This window comes from Coregonus lavaretus (genome assembly GCF_964263955.1).
Source record: "Coregonus lavaretus genome assembly, chromosome: 5".
NCBI lineage: Eukaryota > Metazoa > Chordata > Actinopteri > Salmoniformes > Salmonidae > Coregonus > Coregonus lavaretus.
In genome coordinates, this window is record NC_139992.1 from 65,537,306 (window position 1) to 65,557,940 (window position 20,635).

Here is a 20,635-nt window from a genome sequence, read left to right on the forward strand (position 1 = left end):
TTCTTCAAACCAAGCTGCTTACCTATTGCAGATTCAGTCTTCCCAGCCTGGTGCAGGTCTACAATTTTGTTTCTGGTGTCCTTTGACAGCTCTTTGGTCTTGGCCATAGTGGAGTTTGGAGTGTGACTGTTTGAGGTTGTGGACAGGTGTCTTTTATACTGATAACAAGTTCAAACAAGTGCCATTAATACAGGTAACGAGTGGAGGACAGAGGAGCCTCTTAAAGAAGAAGTTACAGGTCTGTGAGAGCCAAACATCTTGCTTGTTTGTAGGTGACCAAATACTTATTTTCCACCATAATTTGCAAATAAATTCATTAAAAATCCTACAATGTGATTTTCTGGATTTTTTTTTCTCAATTTGTCTGTCATAGTTGACGTGTACCTATGATGAAAATGACAGGCCTCTCTCATCTTTTTAAGTGGGAGAACTTGCACAATTGGTTTCTGACTAAATACTTTTTTTCCCCACTGTAACCTCCCTACTGTTATTTTATTTTACTGCTGCAATTTGTTATTAAACTGCATTGTTGGTTAAGGGCTTGTAAGTAAGCATTTCACTGTAATGTCTACACCTGTTGTATTCGGCGCATGTGGCAAAATAATGTTTTATGTTTTATTTTTTGATGATGAGGACATCGTGATGTCACAAACGATGGTTTAGCATATTTGAATTTGACTACACCTCCGGAGTCTGGCAGTGCAAAACAGCGCAGCAGGGCGACATGCCAAATGCCTATTCTCTATTTGCCATAGCCTAATACATTTCATACATATGTGGCATTTAAAATATTAACATAATGTAAGAGAACAATGTACAGTGACTTGCATAAGTATTCACCCCCCTTTTCCAGGTGTAATTCCTGGTGTTACAACCTGAAATTAAAATGGATTTAAGTTGGATGGGGACCGTTGGTGAACAGCAACTTTCAAGTCTTGCTACAGATTCTCAAATCGGATTGAGGACTGGGCCACTAAGACATTCAGGTTGTTGTTTTTAAACCACACCAGTGTCGGTTTGGCTGTGTGTTTAGGGTCATTGCCCTGCTGGAAGGTGAACCTCTGCCCCAGTCCCAGGTCTCTTGCAGACTGGAACAGGTTTTCCTTTAGAACTTGCCTGGATTTGTCCCGTGTAGCTCAGTTGGTAGAGCATGGCGCTTGCAACGCCAGGGATGTGGGTTCGTTTCCCACGGGGGACCAGTATGAAAATGTATGCACTCACTAACTGTAAGTCGCTCTGGATAAGAGCGTCTGCTAAATGACTAAAATGTAAATGTAATTTGGCTCTATCCATTTTGCCCTCAATCCTGAACAGTTTCCCAGTCCCTGCCAATGAAAAGCATCCCCATAACATGATGCTGGCACCACCATGCTTCACCATGGTGATTGTCTTCTCAGGGCGATGAGAAGCATATTAGACTATTTTGTGTACATCAGTGACAAAAAATCCTAATTAAATACATTTTAATTCCAGGTTATAACACAATAAAATGTGGAAAAGTCTAAGTGGGGTGAATACTTATGCAAGGCACTGTAGATTGTAGAAAGAGCAGAGAGCACCAAAGACGCGCAAAATGTCAGATAGGGCCTAACATGTTTTCTTCCCTCTCCTATGTCGGATGATCTTGTGCCTTTTGCAAGGGACACTGAGTTGTCTGGCTTATTGTTTTAAAATCGTAATTTCCTTTTTCTCCCCAATATCCATTCGATTTGAATGTTACTTGTTCGTCTAGTTGTTTGCAAATAGCCTAAATAAAAACATAGTATAGTAATAATGAGAGAGAGAACAAACAATTGCAAGATAGACTAATCGAATAGGACATTTAAAAAACCGGGTACATTTCTGCTTTACTTGACCAAAGTGTTGGCAAAATAAATTGTGCCGTCGGAAAATCAAACAGCCAATAATATAGGCTTACACATAGGCTACTGTAAAGAAAAATTGCAGTAAAAATGACTTTGACAAGTTAAACTTATAAACTAATATTTATAATATTGTGGAAGTGTTTATTAATGCCCTAGAATTGCACAACGGGCAATCGGGCATAAGCTCCCGCAGCAGCACTTTCAAAAAGCGGGAACAAAAAATTTACGAATGAGGAGTTTGTGTCGGCGTTGTCTCACAAACAACATTATTTTCAATATCTTACAAATTGTGCATTATATAAGTCAACAACAATCAGATAAAGCAAAGTATTATTTAGCCTAAAACATTCTTGAATGAACATTGGCTTAGGTAAAAAATGTATAGGCCTATTATCCTTAGACTATGCCTATTGAACTGTAAAAATCCTAAATATACAATCAGATAAAACACATGATTATTTATAACATTCTTTTTTAACACTTAAAATCAAATGAACATTAGCTTATGCTAAAAACAATGTAGCTGAGGAATGCTCAACTCCGTTCTCTTAAATCGAGGTGGAGTTGAGTATTGATAACTGTTCGCACAATTTGCTAGCAACACATTGAGTCACCATCAGTCGAAAAATGTAAATTCTGAAAACACTTACCTGTAGCTATGTTTGTCCTGTACAACTGCTGTCCTTCCCCGGAGTGCTGAAATTCATAATTTTTATAAAAACTTTTATCAAATACAACCACCGACTTTTTCCTAATTTGTGTTGCTCAACTGGAGACGTAGCGGCCTTGACGTACTATGTAATCTGAGATTCAATTGGCAAAGCGCATTCGCGCTGAGTTGAGCAACACAAATAAGGAAAGAGTCGATGGTTGTATTCAATATTTAAAAAAAAGTATGAATTTCAGCACCCCGTGGAAGGACCGCAGTTGTACAGGACAAACAGGTAAGCGTTTGCTAATTTTTTACAAGTATCGACTGATGGTGACTCAATGTTGTTGCTAGCAAATCGCTCGACCAGTTATCAATACTCAACTCCATCTCGATATAAGAGAACGGAATTGAGCGTTCCTCAGCTAAAAACGAATAGGCCTATTAGAATATGCCTTTTGCCTATTGAACTGTACAAATCCAAAATATAGGCCTACAAGTTAAAAAATAAATAAAGTAGCCTAAACAGTATAAAATAACCTACATTTGTGGGGGGGGAAAACTGACAGTGCAAATACAGTGGGGAAAAAAAGTATTTAGTCAGCCACCAATTGTGCAAGTTCTCCCACGTAAAAAGATGAGAGAGGCCTGTAATTTTTATCATAGGTACACGTCAACTATGACAGACAAAATGAGAAAAGAAAATCCAGAAAATCACATTGTAGGATTTCTAATGAATTTATTTGCAAATTATGGTGGAAAATAAGTATTTGGTCAATAACAAAAGTTTCTCAATACTTTGTTATATACCCTTTGTTGGCAATGACACAGGTCAAACGTTTTCTGTAAGTCTTCACAAGGTTTTCACACACTGTTTCTGGTATTTTGGCCCATTCCTCCATGCAGATCTCCTCTAGAGCAGTGATGTTTTGGGGCTGTCGCTGGGCAACACAGACTTTCAACTCCCTCCAAAGATTTTCTATGGGGTTGAGATCTGGAGACTGGCTAGGCCACTCCAGGACCTTGAAATGCTTCTTACGAAGCCACTTCTTCGTTGCCCGGGCGGTGTGTTTGGGATCATTGTCATGCTGAAAGACCCAGCCACATTTCATCTTCAATGCCCTTGCTGATGGAAGGAGGTTTTCACTCAAAATCTCATGATACATGGCCCCATTCATTCTTTCCTTTACACGGATCAGTCGTCCTGGTCCCTTTGCAGAAAAACAGCCCCAAAGCATGATGTTTCCACCCCCATGCTTCACAGTAGGTATGGTGTTCTTTGGATGTAACTCAGCATTCTTTGTCCTCCAAACACGACGAGTTGAGTTTTTACCAAAAAGTTCTATTTTGGTTTCATCTGACCATATGACATTCTCCCAATCCTCTTCTGGATCATCCAAATGCACTCTAGCAAACTTCAGACGGGCCTGGACATGTACTGGCTTAAGCAGGGGGACACGTCTGGCACTGCAGGATTTGAGTCCCTGGCGGCGTAGTGTGTTACTGATGGTAGGCTTTGTTACTTTGGTCCCAGCTCTCTGCAGGTCATTCACTAGGTCCCCCTGTGTGGTCCTGGTATTTTTGCTCACCGTTCTGGTGATCATTTTGACCCCACGGGGTGAGATCTTGCGTGGAGCCCCAGATCGAGGGAGATTATCAGTGGTCTTGTATGTCTTCCATTTCCTAATAATTGCTCCCACAGTTGATTTCTTCAAACCAAGCTGCTTACCTATTGCAGATTCAGTCTTCCCAGCCTGGTGCAGGTCTACAATTTTGTTTCTGGTGTCCTTTGACAGCTCTTTGGTCTTGGCCATAGTGGAGTTTGGAGTGTGACTGTTTGAGGTTGTGGACAGGTGTCTTTTATACTGATAACAAGTTCAAACAGGTGCCATTAATACAGGTAACGAGTGGAGGACAGAGGAGCCTCTTAAAGAAGAAGTTACAGGTCTGTGAGAGCCAGAAATCTTGCTTGTTTGTAGTTGACCAAATACTTATTTTCCACCATAATTTGCAAATAAATTCATAAAAAATCCTACAATGTGATTTTCTGGATTTTTTCTCTCTCAATTTGTCTGTCATAGTTGACGTGTACCTATGATGAAAATTACAGGCCTCTCTCATTTTTTTAAGTGGGAGAACTTGCACAATTGGTGGCTGACTAAATACTTTTTTCCCCCACTGTAAGTATTTCAAAGTTTGACAGAATATTTTAGCCTTTCCTATAGGCTATGTTTTTCTAATAAGATGCATTTGAATATAGGCTACATTTAAAATTAAATACGAAAGTACAATGAGGAACCATTAGGTCTAGTTGTTTTTTACCATGTTGTAGACCTACCTAAAGTTTTCTGGCAAGGAACACCAGCATATTCACCTTTTCTCTCTCAGAGTAGCAAACTCAGCCTACACTTAATACGGCTATAATATTTGTTTTTAAAAGGTAACCTTTTATAACTGATCTGCGTATTTTAATAGCCAAGAGAAATATAGGCCTACCAATTTGAAAATCATTCTGCAGCCTAGACTAGATAAAGAAAGAACTAGGCTTAGCAATGTGTCCTTTTATATTGCGTTCTTCCCGCCAATACAATCGTATATCAACGATGTTTGGACAGGATGATGGGACGATGTGTCATTCCAGACACCAACCCTATTAGCCAAAATTACGTTCAAATCGCTGAGCTTTTCCTATGTCTGGCTAACTCTCCTCACTGCATGCTCACTTTGAGATGCTATATGGATGTCATTTTATGTATTGCCGTTGCTGGATTTATTTAAGGAAGTGTTGAGATTTCGTGCATCCTAAATGGCACTGGTCAAAAGTAGTGCACTATATACAGTGGTGGAAAAAGTACCCAATTGTCATACTTGAGTAAAGTAAAGATACCTTAATAGAAAATGACTCAAGTAAAAGTGAAAGTCACCCAGTAAAAGATTACTTGAGTAAAAGTCTAAAAGTATTTGGTTTGATACTTAAGTATCAAAAGTAAATGTAATTGCGAAAATGTACTTAAGGATTAATTATTTCACATTCCTTATATTAAGCAAACCAGACGGCACCATTTCCTTGTTTTTATTTTATTTACGGATAGCCAGGGGCACACTCCAACACTCAGACATAATTTACAAATTAATAATTGGGGTTTAGTGAGTCCGCCAGATCAGAGGCAGTAGGGATGATCAGGGATGCTCTCTTGATAAATGTGTGAATTTGACAATTTTCCTGTCCTGCTAAGCATTCAAAATGTAATGAGTACTTTTGGGTGTCAGAGAAAATGTATTGAGTAAAAATAACATTATTCTTTAGGAATGTAGTGAAGTAAAAGTTGTCAAAAATATAAATAGTAAAGTAAAGTACAGATACCCCAAAAAACGACTTGAGTAAGTATTTTTACTTAAGTACTTTACACCACTGACTATATAGGGAATAGGGTGCCATTGGTGATGCATGCTGTATCTAATTGGAAGATATGGTTTGAAGTAATCCACCTATGCAGCATTGGATAACAGTGAATCATTTTGAACACCTGATGATGTGTTGTTGAGTAGGAATGTTAATTGTGAAATGCGGCTGGGGAAAATAAGAGAGGAGGTTAATGGACTGTGACTTTTGAGGGAAATTGCTTAATGGACACATTTTAGTGGCTGCTATTAGTACCGGGGTTCTCTGTTGGTTTATGCATATCGCCTCTTTGATTAAGTGAGTCAGTCAGGTAGGCAGATTATTATTGGTCTGGTTTCTTGACTAATGGAAAAGGCAACAACATGTTGGATTGTGTGGGACACTGTCTGCGTCTGAAATGATACCCTATTCCCCATGTAGTGCACTACTTTTGACCAGGGCCCATAGGGAGTAGGGTGCCATTTCGGACACACCCAGTGTATACAATGTATTGTGTAGATTAAATGAGGTCTCTAGTGGCTATGTCTCTTTGTGGCTTGCCCGTTTAGAAGTAATTTGCCATAGCCAGTATAGTTCTATGTGGGTATAGTGCTTCCGCTCTTGAAAGTAGAGTGTACCCTAAATCATGAAGCTCCTTTCTTGACTAGTAATAACCCTGAGGTCCTCATACGAAGCATCTCCTCATCCAATAGCAGCACTCAGTGTGAGTGTCCATTATAGCTCCCAGGGCTCAGAGAGCTGCAGTTATTAGAGAGAAGCCTGGCCAGAGAGTCTCCATACAAAGGCTGTCCTACAGGGAAAATTGTTGTCAAAATTGGCAACCAGGCTATTTGTTGCTATTTCCTCCACAAGAGGCTTCTGCAGCCTCAGTGAGTGGATCTAGTCATGATATTGATCCTATTTGTTGACGTTAGCAAGGTACCAGCACCATTTTCTACCTACATGATAGGGGTAATTTTCTCTGGTCATATTCTCAGCACTCACAATCGATCAAGGCTTAGCCCTACATCAAAACAGTGAGTGGTTTTACAGGGTTATTTTGAACCTGGTCACTTCTATATGATGAATTCCAATCATGTGATGGCCATGGGCAGTTGGAAGAGGTTGTGGCCTTTTGGCGACCCTAGCCAGAGTAATCGGCTTTGGGAGGTCAGGAGAGCTGCCAACAGCTGGGCTGGCAGGGCTGTGTGGTGCTGCCTGCACTGTACTGACTGGGTCATTCCTACCCTGCGGTGCCTTTCCAACCTATTAACGTTTGGGGGGAAAAAGTGTATTTTTTTTATTTTATTTTTTATTTTTCTCTGTCAGAAAAAGGACATGTTTCATTTTCATAAAAACATATTGGTCAAGCTCAGGCACTTTTGGGTGCGTTTTCCAACCTATTAGGTGCATAATCCTACAGGGTGGGACCTAATAGGGTGGACATTTGGAGCCTAAATTAGCCATAGCTCTGTGAGTGAGCAAGATTGAGCTAGCATAATGGTGAACACTTGAACAGGATTTTAACTTCTCTATCAAACATATTTTAACATTTTGAAATGTGGTTAATTTTCTCTATAATTTAGCCTAACAAGGTGGAAACATGTGAGTGTGTGACATACAGACTAACAACATAAAACATGGGAAAATAGATACAACTGAGTTTTTATATTTATTTAGCTTTGCGCCATTGTTTTCCCACCAAAGAAATGTTGACACTTCCTGAATGTGGTGTCATTATAGGAAGGGTTGTTTTTTTCAATGGAGAATTGCAACAAACTAACAGGGTGAAAAGTGATATCAGAGACACACAGGACATCTTAAATAAAATAATAATAATAAATACAATAATCATGAAAAAAACATTATTGATGAGAGAGAGTTTAACTAGGACTATAAAATAATGAAGAAAGATTTTGCCTTATATTTCTTGTGGAAGTTGATGAATAACACCCGGGGACATGGCAAAACACATCCACTGAAAAAAAGAGTTAAAAATGCATAAAATTCCCTTTCAAGAATCATATTTGGGGGTTTTTAAAGGTAAAGGACACCGTAACTTATATTTAAAGCCTTTTGGGATCCACATTTTACACTAAATAATAAGTTATATTTCCTGGGGACAGAAAAGGCACTGCATTGTAGGAATGACCCGACTGACTGTGGAGGGCTGGGAAACACTCCCTGTATTGAATGAGGGCTGTTGAACGCTACCTGGTCTGTACTGAGGAGAGCTGGGTAACGCTCCCTGTACTGTACTGAGGAGGGTTGGGTAACGCTCCCTGTACTGTACTGAGGAGGGTTGGGTAACACTCCCTGTACTGTACTGAGGAGAGCTGGGTAACGCTCCCTGTACTGTACTGAGGAGGGTTGGGTAACGCTCCCTGTACTGTACTGAGGAGGGTTGGGTAACGCTCCCTGTACTGTACTGAGGAGGGTTGGGTAACGCTCCCTGTACTGTACTGAGGAGGGTTGGGTAATGCTCCCTCTACTGTACTGAGGAGGGTTGGGTAACGCTCCCTGTACTGTACTGAGGAGGGTTGGGTAACGCTCCCTGTACTGTACTGAGGAGGGTTGGGTAACGCTCCCTGTACTGTACTGAGGAGGGTTGGGTAACGCTCCCTGTACTGTACTGAGGAGGGTTGGGTAACGCTCCCTGTACTGTACTGAGGAGGGTTGGGTAACGCTCCCTGTACTGTACTGAGGAGGGTTGGGTAACGCTCCCTGTACTGTACTGAGGAGGGTTGGGTAACGCTCCCTGTACTGTACTGAGGAGGGTTGGGTAACGCTCCCTGTACTGTACTGAGGAGGGTTGGGTAACGCTCCCTGTACTGTACTGAGGAGGGTTGGGTAACGCTCCCTGTACTGTACTGAGGAGGGTTGGGTAACACTCCCTGTACTGTACTGAGGAGGGTTGGGTAACGCTCTCTGCTCCCTGGTCTGTAGTGAAGCAGCCTCCAGAGCAAAGCCATCACCATCATCAGTCGGGGGGAGAGAGAGTCATTGGCGTTCCACTGTGGGATCAATACAGACCCAGCACCTCCTCCACAGCCCTGTAAAAAAAAACATGAGCAGTGATTTTCACACCTTTTTACAGCCTGTGAAGAAGGAATAATATAGCGATCCCGTGGCGTTTTGTGTCTGAATGGAAGAGATTACCCTAGTCCTAAAGTCACAGCGTTTAGCTCAATAGGCCATCCGGCCCATCAATAGAGGCGACATCATGCTAAAGTGTTCTGATGAGGCTCATTCAATTTCATTACACCTCCAGGACAGCAGCATCTGGGGTGGACCAACTTGACCAGCGGCTAAACTTTCTGGGTGGGTTGAGACTGATGAAGAGACCTCTCACCCGGGGAATGGAAGCTCCAGGGTGAAGTTTCCTATAGGTACAGATCTAGGATCAGCTTCCCCTCCCCCAATCCTAACCTTAACCATTAATGGGGAAATGCTAAACTGACCCAAGATCATTGTCTAGGGGCAACTTCACCCTACACTGGAATGGAAGACGTAAACACTTCCCCTTTGTAGCCTACCTCCAGAGTGATGTGGTTGTGAGGTTAAAGCTGGAATCATTCATGGTGAAACTGCCACGTCCATTTGAGATATTACAACAACAACGGAAAAAATAAATCCACATTGCGTGGCTCTCCTCACCTCCGTTTCGTCATCAAAAACAATAACAATGGCGGTGTGATGGACAGTGGCGCTTTAAGTTTTCCTGTCAGGGATGGGTTTGCTTGTAATGTTTGTGGGTGTCAGCAGTTTACTGCCTGTGTCTCCTTCCACCCACCCAGGCGGCTGTGACTGTGAGATGGGTCTGGGTATGATGGTAGCAGGAGTTTGGGCCGCATCCCAAATGGCATCCTATTCCCTATATAGTGCACTACTTTTGACCAGACCCCTATGAGCCTTGTTGAAAAGTAGTGCTCCTTATGGGACGCAGGCTATGCCACTTCATCTGCCATGGCTCAATGGAGCGTACCTCTCCTTGCTTCCTCTTTTAATTGCCTGCGTCTCGTTGGCATGCTGATTGCCCTCCCCTAATTCTATAAGCTCATTTAACATCCCCTCGAATGGAAAGATACAGCCAGCGAACGGCAGCAGCAGGTGCATGGCAATAATGACCCGCTAAGATATTTCATTTGAAAGCATACGGGTGGGAACCCTGCTTTAAGGTCCAGTGCTCACATAATTATTCTCGATGACTATATCATTACCTGTATATTGCTTTCACTATGTCCTTTTCGCTAAAGATAATTTTCTTATGTAATTGAAGCTGGCTGTGCCCAGGTGGCTGTTAGTTCAACCTTTTACAGGTTTGGACTCTGTGTGTTTTAGTTTAGTGCTGCTGTGGTTTGAGAGGTCTTCCCTTATAATCATGTTGAAGTGGCTGAGGTTTACAATAGGGGAGTTACTCAGGGCCTAGTGTTATGGCCGCTCTCATTGAAGAGGAGAATGAATCACAATTCCTTTCCCAGACAGAGGGTGCGTCCCAAATTACACCCTATTTCCTACATAGTGCACTACTTTTGACCAGTCCTGCGAGGTCCTGGTCAAAGGTAGTGCTCTATATAGGGGATAGGGTGCCATTTGGGATTCACAGTAGAGTTTGAGCTATCTACCTGCCTGCCTGCTCACCTTCCCACTGATCCAGGACCAGGCACAACTGACCCCACCATCCATCACACTCCCTGCCTATAGATCCATTTGACTCTGCTATCCCAGCTGGCTCTGGTCAAAAGTAGTGCACCACACAGGGAATAGGGTAACATTTGGGACGCACTCTCAGTGTTTGTCTGAGGGCCATGATGTGTTTTTAAAATGAACTTTCTTTCCGGCCGCTAAGCTTTATACCTCATTATTCTTGGGAGACAACTGCTGCTTTATCTCTGAGAAATATGTGTATGCTCAACATGCAGTAACTCAGAACAGTCAGATGTGTGTGTACGTGTGAGCGCGTGTCCGTGTATGTGCATCCATCTGTGTGTGCGTCCGTCCATGTCTGTGCGTCCAGGTGTGTGTGTGTGTGTGTGTGTGTGTGTGTGTGTGTGTGTGTGTGTGTGTGTGTACACGGGTCATGCTTGCCTGCTTCCATCTGTATGTTTTATTATCGGAGGCGCATTGGCATTTTTGCCCCGAGATCAATATGTTTTCTATTTACTCTACAAGCGCTGCGCTAGAGCCTCTCAGAGCTTCAGCCAGGATGGATTGCCAAGCCTGACCTTTTCCGTTTATTCACAAAGTGTGTTTTTCAAGCACCGACGAGGATGAAAAATAACCAAGTCAAACCTCAGGGAACCTTAGGGAAAAGGATGATCGTCCTCGTACTCTGTCTGTTGTGGCAGTAAAGACCACCTTCGCAACTAGAGAGGCAAGAGAGGAAAGGGAAAGCGGGATACCTAGTCAGTTGTACAACTGAATGCATTCAACTGAAATGTGTCTTCCGCATTTAACCCAACCCCTCTGAAACAGAGAAACAACCATTTTGAATTTAATTTCCATTTTTGGTTGTAAACTTCTTATTTGTATGTAGGCATAATGCTGCACTGCCATAACGATGACCTCTGTTTCTTTCTATTTCTTTCGGTCCATTATTGCATCTGCACATAAGAGGTTCTTTCCATTTCATCTTTAAAGTGAATGTTTGAATGCATCCCAAATGGTACCCTATCCTCTTATATAGTGCACTACTTTTGACCAGAGTCCTAGTGGCCCTATAGGGAATAGGGTTCCATTTGAGACACACATTTATCTAAAGCACAATTGGAATCATGTAGTAACCAGAAAAGTGTTAAGGTAGTCACCTGGAATGCATTTCGATTAACAGTTGTGCCTTCTTAAAAGTTAATTTGTGGAATTTCTTTCCTTCTTAATGCGTTTGAGCCAATCAGTTGTGTTGTGACAAGGTAGGGGGGTATACAGATGATAGCCCTATTTGGTAAAAGACCAAGTCCATATTATAGCAAGTACAGCTCAAATAAGCAAAGAGAAACGACAGTCAATCATTACTTTAAGGACGGCCACAGGAATGGAAAACCCAGAGTTACCTCTGCTGCAGAGGATAAGTTCATTAGAGTTACCAGCCTCAGAAATTGCAGCCCAAATAAATGCTTCACAGAGTTCAAGTAACAGACACATCTCAACATTAACTGTTCAGTGGAGACTGCGTGAATCAGGCCTTCATGGTCAAATTACTGAAAAGAAACCACTACTAAAGGACACCAATAAGAAGAAGAGACTTGCTTGGGCCAAGAAACACGAGCAAAGGACATTAGACCAGTGGAAATGTGTCTATTGGTCTGGAGTCCAAATTAGAGATTTTTGTTTCCAACATCTCTGTCTTTGTGAGATGCGGTGTGGGTGAACAGATGATCTCCACATGTGTATTTCCCACCGTAAAGCATGGAGGAGGAGGTGTTATGGTGTTGGGGGTGCTTTGCTGGTGACACTGTCTGTGATTTATTTAGAATTGAAGGCACACTTAACCAGCATGGCTACCACAGCATTCTGCAGCGATACGCCATCCTATCTGGTTTGGTGGGACTATCATTTGTTTTTCAACAGGACAATGACCCAACACACCTCCAGGCTGTGTAAGGGCTATTTTACCAAGAAGGAGAGTGATGGAGTGCTGCATCAGATGACCTGGCCTCCACAATCCCCTGACCTCAACCAAATGGAGATGGTTTGGATGAGTCGGACCGCAGAGTGAAGGAAAAGCAGCCAACACGTGCTCAGCATGTATGGGAACTCCTTCAAGACTGTTGGAAAAGCATTTCAGGTGAAGCTGGTTGAGAGAATGCTGAGAGAATGCCAAAAGAGTGCAAAGCTGTCATCAAGGCAAAGGGTGGCTATTTGAAGAATCTCAAATATAAAATATATTTTGATTTGTTTAACACTTTTTTGGTAACTACATGATTCTATATGTGTTGTTTCATAGTTTTGATGCCTTCATTATTATTCTACATTGTAGAAAATAGTACAAATAAAGGAAAACCCTTGAATGAGTTGGTGTTCTAAAACTTTTGACCGGTGGTGTGTGTATATATATATATATTTACTCGGTCTGGCTTCGACCCCTGGTATCATAAACACACATAAGACAAAAGAATGCATAGAATTTCAGGGAATTAGCTTTAAACAGCCAAAATAAATCTCTGCCCCATGCAAAATGTGTAGAATTTGCAGGAAATTAGCTTTAAAACTGCAAAAGTTATCTGCCAACAAGAGGGGTGTGAACAGTTTGAGGTAGCATGGGTTACGAGGTAGGGGTTTGTTACTATGCTAATAAATTACATTATCCATCTGGGCCTTTGCCACCTAGGAAATTTTGGTGACCTTCTCAAATAGTATTTGAGTACCCCTGGAATAGGCCAATTTCAAAAGCGTGCTAAGGATCTCCGCAGGATGTCTTCCATATGAGTTTTACACTGAGTACATATCTAAGATCTCCGCAGGATGTCTTCCATATGAAATTTACACTGAGTACATATCTAAGATCTCCGCAGGATGTCTTCCATATGAAATTTACACTGAGTACATATCTAAGATCTCCGCAGGATATCTTCCATATGAAATTTACACTGAGTACAAATCTAAGATCTCCGCAGGATGTCTTCCATATGAAATTTACACTGAGTACATATCTAAGATCTCCGCAGGATATCTTCCATATGAAATTTACACTGAGTACAAATCTAAGATCTCCGCAGGATGTCTTCCATATGAGTTTTACACTGAGTACATATCTAAGATCTCCGCAGGATATCTTCCATATGAAATTTACACTGAGTACATATCTAAGATCTCCGCAGGATATCTTCCATATGAAATGTACACTGAGTACATATCTAAGATCTCCGCAGGATATCTTCCATATGAAATTTACACTGAGTACAAATCTAAGATCTCCGCAGGATGTCTTCCATATGAATTTTACACTGAGTACATATCTAAATCCTTCTCTCTGTTTTGTCTTTCAGCTCGTCTGAGAAGTCTCTCCCCTGGAGATCTGCAGGTAAAGCCTGCTCATCATTCCTTACCTACACCATGCCACTGTTCCAAATGGCACCCTATTCCCTTTATAGTGCACTACTTTTGACCAAAGCCCTATGGGACTCTGGTCAAATGTAGTGCACTAGTGAATCAGGTGCCATTTGGGATGCATCCCATGTCACCAATCACCATATATAGAGATACTTATTCTTGTTAAACATTGAAAACCATACCATGATACCATGCCATAGATAATGTATATCATACGGATACTGACTGACTTGATAAGTGTCCTCTGGCACATTTTAGATTCAATACTTATCTCAAGTTAATCCCACCCTCTCAAACCTGAATACCTTCCCACTTTCCCTCCTCTCCAACTCCCTGAGATGACAAAAAATAAATAAAAAATAGATGTTTTTATTGTCACATACTTAAAGGATCCCCAGACGCTTTGCTGCTGCTGCTCGAATTGATAATGAAGTGCATTTTACTCATGTATTGCATGACTTATTAACTGTATGATGGAACTAAGTGAATCTCTGCAGTCGTCATTCATCTTTTATTGCGGATCTTGTCAGAGGGACCCTATGGGGTTATGATTGTACATATGCACTGGGAATGTTAATATAGCTTGTCACAGTATTGTTTTGAATTTTCCACTTGCTTCATTTGGTTTGTTGCTGAAAAGCATGATTAGCAGAGGGATACAGTAAGGACAAGGACATGGGTTTCAAATGGTACCCTATTCTCTATAGTGCACTACTTTTGACCAGGGCTCATAAGGCTCTGGTCAAAAGTAGTGCACTATATAGGGAATAGGGTTGACATTTGGGGCGCATCCTATTTGAATGAATATTGATTTCCTTATTGTAGCTGATAAATCGTCGTTAGCCACAGTAATGTGTTTTTCTAATCCAAATATGAAGCAGAAATGATAGCTGATGTTTATAGATATTAAGTGAGAGACAGCCTGTCTGTGATGAGGAGAGAGAATTGTTGTTGCTCACCGTTTAATCAGCTGTCTAGCCATAATGGTCTGAGTTAATACACAGGGTATTATTTTGTCACCCTTGGATTGGAACTCCTCCACCCTGTATTACGTTAAGAGCCAGAGTTGGAGCCCGCGTCCCAAATGGCACCCTATTCCCTATATAGTGCACCACTTTTAGCCCCCTATGGGGGCTCTATGGGCCCTGGTCAAAAGTAATGCACTATATAGGGAATTTGGTGCCGTTTGGGATGCAGCCGTAAAGTGTTGTGGGTGAGAGAGTGTGATTGCAGTGGAATGAGCTGCAGTGTGCTGCTGTAGAGGATAATGAATATGTCTGACTGGGCTCCCATCCCATTCGCCCGTCGCCAGCCTGTGAATTTCAGTAGGAAGTGTTACTGTGGAGAGAGAGAGAGGCTTTCTTTCACCTCGAGCATGGGGACAGCACAGGCACAGGATGTGTCCCAAATGGCACCCTATTCCCTATATAGTGCACTACTTTTAACCAGAGCCCTGTGTGACGCATGCACACTTTAATCCCAACATTCAGGTGGAGGGATGGAGGGATGTAACACTCTTTCATTGTGTATAGTCTCATTTCTCAAACAGGGTCAGTGCTCAGTAAAGATGCCCTGAGGGCAGAAATTGCACATAAAACACCAGAAAGGGTCACTGTCTGCCTGAAAAGTTACTCCTAATATGCTATGAGGAGCAGGAGGGATGTGTGAAGCTTACCACAGGGCACACACTGGTTGAATCAATGTTGTTTCCACAGCATTTTAACCCACGTTGAACCCAACGCGGAATAGACGCTGCCCAGGGTTATTTTTGTAATTTTTTTTTTGTGGAATACAGTTGCTGTTTGGACAGAAGCTACACCCCTTCCAGATAATTTCCCATTCTTGTTCTGTAAATACTGCTTTTAACAATTTAGTTTTATCCTCCGCATTAATTTTTAATGATGTTTTCCGCTATGGAAATCAGTCACATGGCGAACGTGGCCTTTTGAAAGATTTAAGTGTCCTCCTCGGCGCTCACAGTGGTTTAGCGATAATTTCACGTCCGCCCTAATGATAGCAGCAGCAGAATTTATTGAGGTACCATAGTTGCAGCCAATCCATACAGCTAGAGGCGGCGGCGTCGAGCAGAGACGGCGGACCCCTGGCAAAGAAACGGGTGGCTGAGACACAAGTGGGAGCACAAGCCGTCAGACTGTCTAACAAGCTATAGGCCTCAGTGTTAACAGATCTGTGCAAACAGCCCCGCCAGAGAGGAACAGCATAGGTCTCCTTCTCCATGGAATTCAGCCTCCCTCCTCATCCATACATGTATGCCAGCCAACAAGGCCCCTCTCTCCAGTTCTGTCTCGCTAACTCACTGCCAATGCGTGCATCCCATTGTTCCAACTATTGCAGTGGCACTCATTCACGTCTGTCACGCTTAACTCGATTTTGATTGTGGAGCAACATTGTGCAGCAGTTTATGAGAGACATTACTGTGGTAATCCTCCTCCTCGTTGCCTCACTGGCTGTTCTCATAGTCTGTTCTCAATTGAACCCTATTCCCTATATATCCCTATGGGCCCTGGTGAAAAGTAGTGCACTACATAGGGAATAGGGTGCCATTTGGGACTTAACCCGGGAAACTTTATAGTTTGAAAACTGTTTTGAGGACGGATTTTCATCAGAGTGTCCTGGCACCGCAAAATAGGAGCACCACAAATGTCTGGCCTATGAATTAGTATGATAATAAAACGTAATGATTCGGAATTTACACGAGTGTGAAATGAATGTTGTGGAATTGATGTTATTGCCCTGAAGCAAAATTCTTTAACTTCTATGTATCCTTTCTTGCAACTGGACTGCATTCTGCTCTTCCATATATATACCACTATATACAGTGCCTTCGGAAAGTATTCAGACCCCTTGACTTTTTCCACATTTTGTTACGTTACAGCCTTATTCTAAAATGTATTACATTGGTTTTTTCCTCATCAATCTACACACAATACCCCATACATTTTTGCTAATAAATAAAATAAAATAAAGGAAATATCACATTTACATAAATATTCAGACCCTTTACTCAGTACTTTGTTGAAGCACCTTTGGCAGCGACTAGAGCCTTGAGTCTTCTTGGGTATGACGCTACAAGCTTGGCACACCTGTATTTGCATTTTCTCTGCAGATCCTCTCAAGCTCTGTTAGGTTGGATTGGGAGCGTTGCTACATGGCTATTTTCAGGTCTCTTCAGAGATGTTCGATCGGGTTCAAGTCCAGGCTCTGGCTGGGCCACTCAAGGACATTCAGAGACTTGTCCCGAAGCCACTCCTGCGTTGACTTGGCTGTGTGCTTAGGGTTGTTGTCCTGTTGGAAGGTGAACCTTCGCCCCAGTCTGAGGTCTTGAGCACTCTGGAGCAGGTTTTCATCAGACCAGAGAATCTTGTTTCTCATGGTCTGAGAGTCTTTAGCTGCCTTTTGGCAAACTCCAAGAGGGCTGTCATGTACCTTTTACTGAGAAGTGGCTTCCGTCTGGCCACTCTACCATGAAGGCCTGATTGGTGGAGTGCTGCAGAGATGGTTGTCCTTCTGGAAAGTTCTCCCATCTCCACAGAGGAACTCTAGAGCTTTGTCAGAGTAACCATCTGGTTCTTGGTCACCTCCCTGACCAAGGCCCTTCTCCCCCGATTGTTCAATTTGGCTGGGCTGTCAGCTCTAGGAAGAGTCTTGGTGGTTCCAAACACTGTCAACTGTGGGACCTTACATAGACAGTTGTGTGCCTTTCCAAATCATGTCCAATCAATTGAATTTACCACAGGTGGACTCCAAGTTGTAGAAACATATCAATGGAAACAGGATGCACCTGAGCTAAATTTCGAGTCTCATAGCAAACGGTCTGAATACTTACGTAAATAAGGTATTTCTGTTTTCTATTTTTAATACATTTGTAAAAATTTATAAAAACCTGTTTTCGCTTTGTCATTATGGGGTATTGTGTGTAGATTGCTGAGGATAAAAAAATATATATCCATTTTAGAATAAGGCTGTAACGTAACAACATTTGGAAAAAGTACTTTCCGAAGGCACTGTATATGCCATTTAGCAGACGCTTTTATCCAAAGTGACAGTAGTTCGTACACTACGTTTTCCTATTGGCATACACCTATGGGTGGCCCCAGCGGGAATTGAAGCCACGATCCTAACGTTGCCATGCTCTACCAACTGGGCCACACAAGCAACACTGACTTCGTTCTCCCTTTCCCAGATGCCTCGACCTCGGGGGAGACCAAGTCTCGGGTGACGGACAGCTCTCAGTCGCCCACCTATCGCCTCAGAACAGAGCAGGAGCAGGTGGTCCTCTACTCCCCAGAGCAGACCTCGCTCCATGAAAGTGAGGGTCTGTTATTAATGCAACCTCGTGTTCCACTGTGGCGCTCTCTCTCTTTTTCTCTTCCCCTCCTCTCTCTTTTTTCTTCCCCTCCCTCTGTCTATAATTTGAATGAGTACGCTACAGTGTGGAGGGTAGGGAGGTGGAAACGGCCACTGTGTGAGGTCATTAGCACTGTGTGGACTGGCTAAAGGTCATGTAGTGTTTTGAGGACACTCACACTGTCTCTCTCCTCTCTCTCCTCACCTTCTCTCCCCCCCCCCCTCTCTGTTTCTCTCTCTCATTCTGTCCCTCTCTCCCTCCTTTCCTCTCTCCTTCTGTCTCTCAGGGTCTACAGGGAACTCCCGCAGCTCCACCCAGATGAACTCGTACTCAGACAGTGGCTACCAGGATGCCAGCAGCTACTTCAGCGGCCAGAACCAGAATAATCTGGCCAAGGCCGAGCTGAGGATGCAGCACTCGTACCCGGGCACAGGCGGCACCTCCACCCTCCTGAGGAATGCCAGGGCTGAGGGCCAAGCACAGGTCCAGGTACGGACACGAAGCAGAGGGCACACCGTCTGCAGCAGTCACGACCCTAGAGTTGAATAGAGGAAACATTGTCTGCGGCAGTCCCAGCCATAGAGTTGGATAGAGGAAACACTGTCTGCGGCAGTCCCAGCCATAGAGTTGGATAGAGAGTTGCATGCTGTCACAGAAGCGGAAATGGCAAAGATAGGAGATGAGCTCTATGGTCATGACTCTGACTGCTATTGAGCACACAGATGCTACTGCTGGCTACACAGTCACAGGGAGATGAGGTGGAAGTTAGAGAAAAGAGAGATGAAAAGGACCTAGAATATTCCCCTAAGGCATTAATATTTTCTGTGAAGATGTTGAATGTCTAATGAAGATCACCGTAAAAGGATTTTAGGGCTCTATTAAATGTGATGTTAAAATGTGTGGTGGTTGCTCAGTAGTTTGTCCTTGTCTGTCCTGGCAGGCCCCAGTGTTAACTGCCGCAGCGCCGGGTCGAGCCATGAGGAGGGTGAGCTCGGTGCCCTCCAGGACCCAGTCCCCAGCCTACGGCAGCAGTGTGTCCCCCTCCCGCGGCTCCCTGAGGGCCACCATGGGTAGCAACTACGGTTCCCCCATCGTGACAGAGCCCAAGCCCCTGTCCAGTATCTTCTCCACCACCCTGCCCTCAGCGCAGCGAGCAGGCTCCCCTTACAACACCCAGAAGAGCTCCCCCGCAGCCCTGCGCCGCATGGGCAGCGCACACTCCCGTTCGGGCAGCGCCAGCCGCACCACCTCGCCCTACCTGGGGTCGGCATCGGGGCGCATGGGGTCCCCGTTAACGATGGTGGACGGCCCCCTCACCCAGCAGCCGGTGGGGTCGTCGGTGTCTCCGGTGCGCTCCAGCATGACGGCCCAGCCCCAGCACTATGGCTCCACACTGCCTCGCTCGCTGATCCACCACGACTCCGAACCCTACGGAGCCCAGAGCTATGACGTCTACGAGAGGATGATCCCACGGCCTGACAGCTTCACAGGTCCGTTCTTATGCCTTCCCCTTTGTACACATATCTAGAGTGGGTGTGCTCACTCTCTCCAAGTGTCTACTCTCTCTGGAGATAATACATGCATGCCTCCACAGGGCAGGAGATAATGGATGCGTCCCAAATTGTACCCTATTGCCTATATAGTGCACTACTTTTGACCAGGGCCCTATATGGTCAAAAGTAGTGCACTATATACATTGAGTGTACAAAATATTAAGAATACCTGCTCTTTCCATGACATAGACTGACCTGGTGAATCCAGGTTAAAGCTATGATCCCTTATTGATGTCACTTGTTAAATCCACTTAAATTAGTGTAGATGAAGGGGAGGAGACAGGTAAAAAAATTATTTTTAAGCCTTGAGACAATTGAGACATGGATTGTGTATGTGTGCCATTCAGAGAGAATGGGCAAGACAAATGATTTGAGTGCCTTTGAACGGGGTATGGTAGTACGTGCCAGGCGCACCAGTTTGTCAAGATCTGCAATGCTGCTGCGTTTTTCACGCTCAACAGTTTCTCGTGTGTATCAAGCACAGGAGGTTGGTGGCCCCTTAATTGGGGAGGACGGGCTCGTGGTAATGACTGGAGCGGAATAGGTGGAAAGGTATCAACAACATCAAACACATGGTTTCCATGTGTTTGATGCCATTCCATTCACGCCGTTCCAGCCATTATTATGAGCCGTCCTCCCTTCAGCAGCCTCCACAGGTATCAAGAATTGTCCACTACCCAAAGGACATCCAGCCAACTTGACACAACTGTGGGAAGCATTGAAGTCAACACGCTTTTGACACCTTGTAGAGTCCATGCCGCGACGAAT

The 20,635-nt window shown here is 43.5% G+C and overlaps 1 protein-coding gene across 3 annotated transcripts in view; it reads left to right on the plus strand.

Annotated features, from left to right (window-relative positions):
• The window catches only part of LOC311129793 (plakophilin-4-like), a 129,588-nt gene that overhangs the window by 57,936 nt on the left and 51,017 nt on the right, over positions 1 to 20,635 (plus strand). For 2 of the 3 annotated variants that reach the window (XM_084162239.1, XM_084162240.1), the window contains exons 4-7: positions 13,882 to 13,916; positions 18,150 to 18,275; positions 18,601 to 18,803; positions 19,255 to 19,804. In XM_084162239.1, the coding sequence (XP_084018365.1) occupies positions 13,882 to 13,916; positions 18,150 to 18,275; positions 18,601 to 18,803; positions 19,255 to 19,804 (914 nt within the window). The remainder of the gene's footprint in view (positions 1 to 13,881; positions 13,917 to 18,149; positions 18,276 to 18,600; positions 18,804 to 19,254; positions 19,805 to 20,635) is intronic. The other variant, XM_084162241.1, reaches the window with a different exon arrangement.